A 6,756-nucleotide genomic window follows, 5' to 3' on the forward strand; every position below is an offset into this window, starting at 1 on the left:
GCAAATTGAGAGTATAAATCCATTTTTTTATTATTATTCTTTCTCTGTATAGCCATCCTATTTCAATACAAACACATTGTCCTTATTCTTCTGTTTGAAGACAGCACAAACAGCTTTGTGGCTGTTGGTAGTTCCTGCCATTCTCCTCAGAAATTTGCAGATCTCCTCTCCCCCCTGTAGTTTAAATATCACTCTTTACACCTCTTATAACAACGAAAAAAGAATTCTGAGCAACATGGTGAAGTGTGCACTCAGTAGCCCTCAAATATTCCTTTAAAATTATTTTATTCAGATGGCATATATTTTACCGCTTTTATTTGTAGCCATAATTCTGTTCCTTTAAGTAGTATCATCTCCTTGATTTGCCTGCAGGTGTTAACAACTGAGGTTTTTAAAAATTAGGAGTACAATACCAATGAGTTTCATGAGGCCCTTAAGTCTAAATTCTATGGAAATACATGGTGTTTATAAATTATTCTTTTAACTGACTGCTTTGTTACATTAAGCAGTAGGAAAAACTAATTCTATTACTACTTGTTGTAACAGTGGCATGGATTTTTTTTTTCTGAGATCTGGAAGATTAAAAGTATAGTGACTTGTCCACTCGTATGTTTTTTTACCAACATGAAAGAGCAGAGTTGTGTCACTAGTGAGGAAAATATCTATTAAGTTGTCAGTTATGATATAATTTGCCTTAATAATGTGGAACAAGTGCAAGCTCAAAAAGTGACAGATAATGCACAGACATGTCACAGAAGTGAAATACAGAATAGCAATTAGCATGGAATGAAAGAACACGGAGATGAAAAGGAGAAGAGGGATAAAATCTCATACATAGGCAGACAGAGACTAGAGATGTGTAACAGACAAAACCAAGAAAGGATCAGGCCATTCTGTCCCTGCTTTGCCAACAGATAAAGAACCTACCTGCTTATATTTTGCTATGGATAAGGACCTGCCCTTGGGCTTCTCAGGCCATTTACTACCAAAGATGGGGTTATTTTCACTTCTTCTGTAGCAGGGGAACACAGAGGAACTAGACAGACACCGGACGTTTGCTCCTGGAGAAGTCCAGACACATTCCCCCTGGAAGAAGAGAATGTGTGCAGGTAGCACCACACACCGAAGACTCAGGTATAATAATTTCTGGCTGACAGCGCAAGTCCTTTCTTTCCACCTGATTTTCAGGTGGAGGAATTAAACTGTTTTGCATATGCAAAGTGACAGTCACATGAAAGTACTCACAGTAAGAATCTGCTTTCAAAACTAACAAGATTATGCAACCCACAAGTGTACAAGTACTATTATCTCTATTAGTCTCATTATAATAACATTCTTGAAATGTGTGAATGACAAATAAAAGCAGTAACTTGCACTTGCAGGAACTTTTTAATTGACATTAAGGGGCAAGGATAGCAGTCTGTAAGTGTTAGGTCTTATCAGCCTCTAAACTCCATCTTTCTTTAGGATGTATAACTGAAGTAGAATGAAATGTTGAACTGACAAAAAGATCTGACATCCCTTTTATAACAGAGGAAACAATTCAGCCAGAGGTAAAGATGACCACAGGATCATATATATATATATATATATATAGAGAGAGAGAGAGATGGATAGATAGATCGATCGATCTACTTTAGAGTTACAAATAAGCTTCAGAATAGAGAACCAAAAGAGATTACAGCAATTACTAATTTCAACACACACCCCATGCATTAGTTTGAGGCAATAATAAACTTGATCAGTTACAATTTCATAACTAACCTAATGCCATAGATGTTTTTACTCAAAGGAGCCAGAGATGCAAGTCTGTAATTGGAGAATCCCACACCACATGTACCTTGTATACTGAAACTAATGTAACAAATGTAACAGTCCCAATCATTCCGAATTATTAAAAGCAATGATATGTTAAGTATTTAGGGGTGGTTTTTAGCTTAAAACTAGTATTTTGGAAATTAGATCCATGCCAAGCGGACTAATAGTAAGCCAACAGGACAAGTCCCATCTCTGGTACACATTCCCAACTGAATGAACGAAACAGCAATAGAGTTAAAATAAAGAAAATATCGGATCTTACCTAGATTTCATCCAATATGGACTACATACAGTTAATAAAAGGAATGCATGTTTAAATAGTGCTGGCCAAAGAGGGTAGAACACACTCAGCAGTGAAAGTTCCAGTCTGAAGTCTTTAAGATGAGTTAATTGACTTACGGGCATACACCTGTATATTTTCAGCATATTGAGACAGATGAATTTGCTGGATCAGTATCTGCATAGATTATCTGCCATGTCAAGTGCCAAATGCAGAAGAGAAGCCTGTCAGAAGCAGCTCTTTTTGCATCAAGAATAGATACAGAGGTGTCATTCGTAATGAGTCCTTCATAGTGGCTACCCTTTGTGCTAGAGCGTGTCTTGGTTTGTTTTTATCCAAAACTCTGCACAGAGTACACTGGCATAACTTCTCAAATGGATAAGAGAGATGCACAAAAATCCAGAGGTACTGAGTACGTATTAAGCTGCAGGCAGGATGCTGTAAAAATCAAAATAATTCAGTAATTCCTCTTTAACTGCTAAGTTATGGAGAGTCACACCACACACCTGCAGCTGGCCAAACAGCATATAAAAACAAAAAAAAATAGCCAGATATTAATACTCACAATACAATCTATGCATTGGTTACTTCAGTACTCTCTAATGCATTAGAGTAACTGCTCTAATCTCAACATACTAGATGTGATTTTAATGATGTACCAATACAAAAAATGACCACAGCCACATTAAAATCCATTTCCATGCACTATTATCTGAGTAGGTTTACAGAAAAGAATTAATTTTAAGAAGGAAGTTATTTTCTCTTCACTAACAAGCTACCCCTCTCATAGCAGTCACCTTTAGAAATGAATTCAATTATCCATTCAATTATTCAGTTAGTCACAGTCACACTTTCCTATTTTTCCTCAAGCAGAGGGATGTTAACTTTGACTAAATCTACCCCACATTCACACATATTTTCCACAGGGACATAACTGGGTACATATGGCACTCACTGCTTGCTTACCCCTACAGGGAACCATCATTGCATCATGCTGTGAGGTCACACTGTAATAGGATCATTTAAATATCTTCAGGACCAAAATAATTCTTCATTAAAAAAAAAAAAAAGGAAAAGATAGATGACTGAGAGAAAAAGTGTTATTTTTTTACCCACAGGATTTTGGAATCACGTAGCACAGTTTTATGCAAGGAATTTGTGAAACACAGACTAGATAGTTCAAGAAAAATGGATACTAAACAAAGCTGGGTGGGCAGAAAAAAGTTCAAAATCAGTCCAGCATTGTTACAATAACCCCACAGCAAAATAAGGACAGTACAGGAATGATTGCACAACAACACTTTCTTAAGCTTTCCTGCTGATAAAAACATGTTACAGAATCATTTCTTGAGAGTGTCTGTTGTGCCCTTTCCCCCACCCTAAGTCTCCATGTATATTCAGTCTGACAATAACAGATTGCTACAGCCTGAATCTTTTTAACCTCACACCACCTGCAGAGACTCTGTGCCACAGGGGCCTCAGTCCTCAGGTCATCCTCTCTCAGCCCAGCCCAGACCACAGCCACTGCACTAACACAAGCAGGGAAGTCTTCACCTTCTTTCAGCCCTATTTCAGCACCCCGGTGAAAGCTGCTGACATGATTCACTTCTTCCTTCAAAAAGAAAGAATGCAAATATAGATCTAATTTAGAGTTACAAATAAGCTTCAGAATAGAGAACCAAAAGAGATTACAGCAATTACTAATTTCAACACACACCCCATGCATTAGTTTGAGGCAATAATAAACTTGATCAGTTACAATTTCGTAACTAACCTAATGCCATAGATGTTTTTACTCAAAGGAGCCAGAGATGCAAGTCTGTAAATGGAGACTCCCACACCACATGTACCTTGTACATGCACCTATCTCCAAGAACTGCCCTTAATGAAAATGCCTTCAGTTGATCAGTCTGAGGGAAAACACCTCCCTCTCAAATCCCCACTCCTTTATTGTAAGTGAATAATTTTCTATAAAATATCAACTATGATGCTTTCTCTTGGCTCAGCCTGGCTGAGATGTAATTTGCCATCCCAGACACCTCTACAGCCCAAAAAATTCTGTGCCTGTGTTGGTATTACTAAGACTTAATGCCTACATGCCAAAGCCACAAACGTCTGTGCTGTGGGATTACCTGTATCTAAGAGCAGTCCTTCAAAATAATGGATGCTGTACATCATCCCAATGAAAAATCCATGAGGAACTGTCATTCAGAGAAGCACTTAATCTCAGGAGATAGAGATTTATTCTCTTCGTATTTGAGGCACTGCTTCCCATGTTTACCACGAAGACTCGTTTGCATCCTTGTTTGATTGTTTCCTGTGTGGAGATGGGCGAGTCAGACAAGACCCTTCCCTTTGGTGGCAGGAGGACAATCCAGGCAGCAAATGATACAAGAGCCATATAAAGATGGCAAATAAATAGTTAACAGATTAAGGAAAATATTAAAAAAAAAATCTTTTATTTTATATCACTAGAAAATGAAAGCATTTCAAGATTTGTTAAAAAAAAACAAAACAACAAAACCAAACAAAACCAGATAGCAAGACAACAGTGCAGATGACATCAGCAAGACAGCTTTAGCATGAAGGCAGCTCCAAAATAATCAGTTGGGATATGAACAAGTCACAAGAGACTCCAGATCCCACGTATGAGGCTAATATATTAATCTCTAGTCTATGGCTTTCTCTTGGGGATTTCTCTTTCAAGTTCTCACTTTCATCAGAGACCTGAGGAAATACTCGACAAAAGGCTCATCAAGGCTGTCATATTTCCCTGTAAAATTTCACAGTCAATAAATCAGTGTTTCTGATAAAGCATACTGTGCTGAAAAAATTATCGTCTTCTCTTATATCCTTCTAAAGGATAACTTGTTTCTACAGTAATGGGATAGCTCTGAAAGGGTGAGTAGTTTAATAAAAACTTTGTTTTCATCAGTGCTGAAAGGTGCTAGAAAGCTGTAAGGTATTGTGCCTACCACTGCCATAACACAAAAGCAGCTTAAGCTTTCATAACCAGCACAGTCATGAACTGAGAAACAATGTACTCAAAGGTCTGACTAGTCAAACTCAAAATACATATGAAATTATTTAAGCACATGACAGATAGAGATAATATGGTTTTCCAGGCCCACAACAACGTATAAATCAACCTGATAGCTCCCCCATTGTCACCACTACACTCTGGCAGATGTACCCTACAGTGACTGAGCTCTGGTTTGACATCATCCCCACCTTTCCTTAAGCCCACAATCCACCACAGCCACCACGAAGTCCCCAAGCAGTAAAACCTGTCTGAGTTATTGCCAGCCTGCCCACACTCTTGATTAATGGCCCAACCACAACAGTTAAAAACTAACAATGGAAAGAGCTACATGAAAATTTCAAGTGATAGTAAAAATGTTTCCTAAGAAAGGAGGCTGTGTTTTCAAACAGGTAATTTAATTTCCTTGCACTGCTTTGTAAACTGAAGTTTGTGAAATTAAAGTGAGATTTGTTTTCATGCTAAAATCCACTGGGAGGCTGATTATGCTGAAACACACTTCACCAAGTGTTGAAGGAACAAAGAGGAATGTAAAGAATGTTTCAATATATGGAAACTGCATATTAAGTAACTCCTTGATTTTCCTAAATGAATACACTAAAATGAAAAAAAATATTTCTTATAGAATCAAATTAAGATTTACCACAGACTAATGAGTAACTGCAAGCAAAATTATAGCTCTTTAGCCAGCTCACTTTATGTTAATTTCAGTGCTAAATATTTTGAGGAGAATTTCTTATGCAAGAATTGTGTTGCTCTCCTTCCATAAGGCAGGTGCAGGTAAACTCATGCTGTGGATCTGCACAAGTCCCAAATAAATTCTTACCATCATTGCCACAATGATCTGTCACCCATTTTTCCACCAGTTTCATCCACACATGTATATATAAACTATCAAAACATTAGACAAACCAGAACAAGAAAGTTCATTGGACTCCAAGATTTTATTCATCATCACACTAAGAAACAAGTTGTTCTACTTGTAGGTATCAATCATCTAGGATCAAAATGAAGACAGAAATGCTTGAACCTAGACAACGACACATCAATATTCAAATGATTAAGTTCTGGAAATTTCTTCCCATTTGAACTTCAAGCAAAACCAAGAAAGGGATATGGAAGAAGCAGCAGCAACTGAATGTTTCACTTGAGCTAAGGCATTCGGTACTGCAGAGGTGCAAGGTATTAAACACTTCAATAACCATGCAGTAGTCCATCCTCACCTATAACCAGTCTGGAAGTTTGGTTTCACAATCCCTCCCTCTCTTTCAATTATTATAGACAGACTGGGGGGAAAAAAAAAAATCTCAGCTGATCTCATAAGAGTATCTCAAAATGACATCCAAATCAACTGCATGCATAATGATCTCACATGATATCAAAGTTGTTTATGAATGAAAATTTCAATCAATATTTTTGGTAAATTTCTACAAATGTGAAGCTTTGGGCTGTTTTAAAACAGTACATTTTTGAAATGCTTCTCTTGAAAAATGAGAAAAAGTCCTCCCAATAAATGCTGCTGGGTGTTTCAAGTCACAAAATAGCAGGGCTGTCTCACCCCCACGGAGTTGCAAGAGTTTCAGCTGAGGGTATTTCCTTTCAGAAGTTTTCTAAATCT

At 37.4% G+C, this 6,756-nt stretch overlaps 1 protein-coding gene across 1 annotated transcript in view; it reads right to left on the reverse strand.

Moving 5' to 3' along the window:
- Positions 1 to 4,288, reverse strand: part of CLSTN2 (calsyntenin 2) — a 205,799-nt gene extending 201,511 nt beyond the window's left edge. Inside the window, exon 1 of the mRNA XM_010405415.4 lies at positions 4,231 to 4,288. Within this exon, the coding sequence (XP_010403717.2) occupies positions 4,231 to 4,276 (46 nt within the window). The 5' untranslated portion in view covers positions 4,277 to 4,288. The remainder of the gene's footprint in view (positions 1 to 4,230) is intronic.
- Positions 4,289 to 6,756: the final 2,468 nt, after the last annotated feature.

The sequence above is a fragment of the Corvus cornix genome, chromosome 9, assembly GCF_000738735.6.
Source record: "Corvus cornix cornix isolate S_Up_H32 chromosome 9, ASM73873v5, whole genome shotgun sequence".
Taxonomy (NCBI): Eukaryota; Metazoa; Chordata; class Aves; order Passeriformes; family Corvidae; genus Corvus; species Corvus cornix.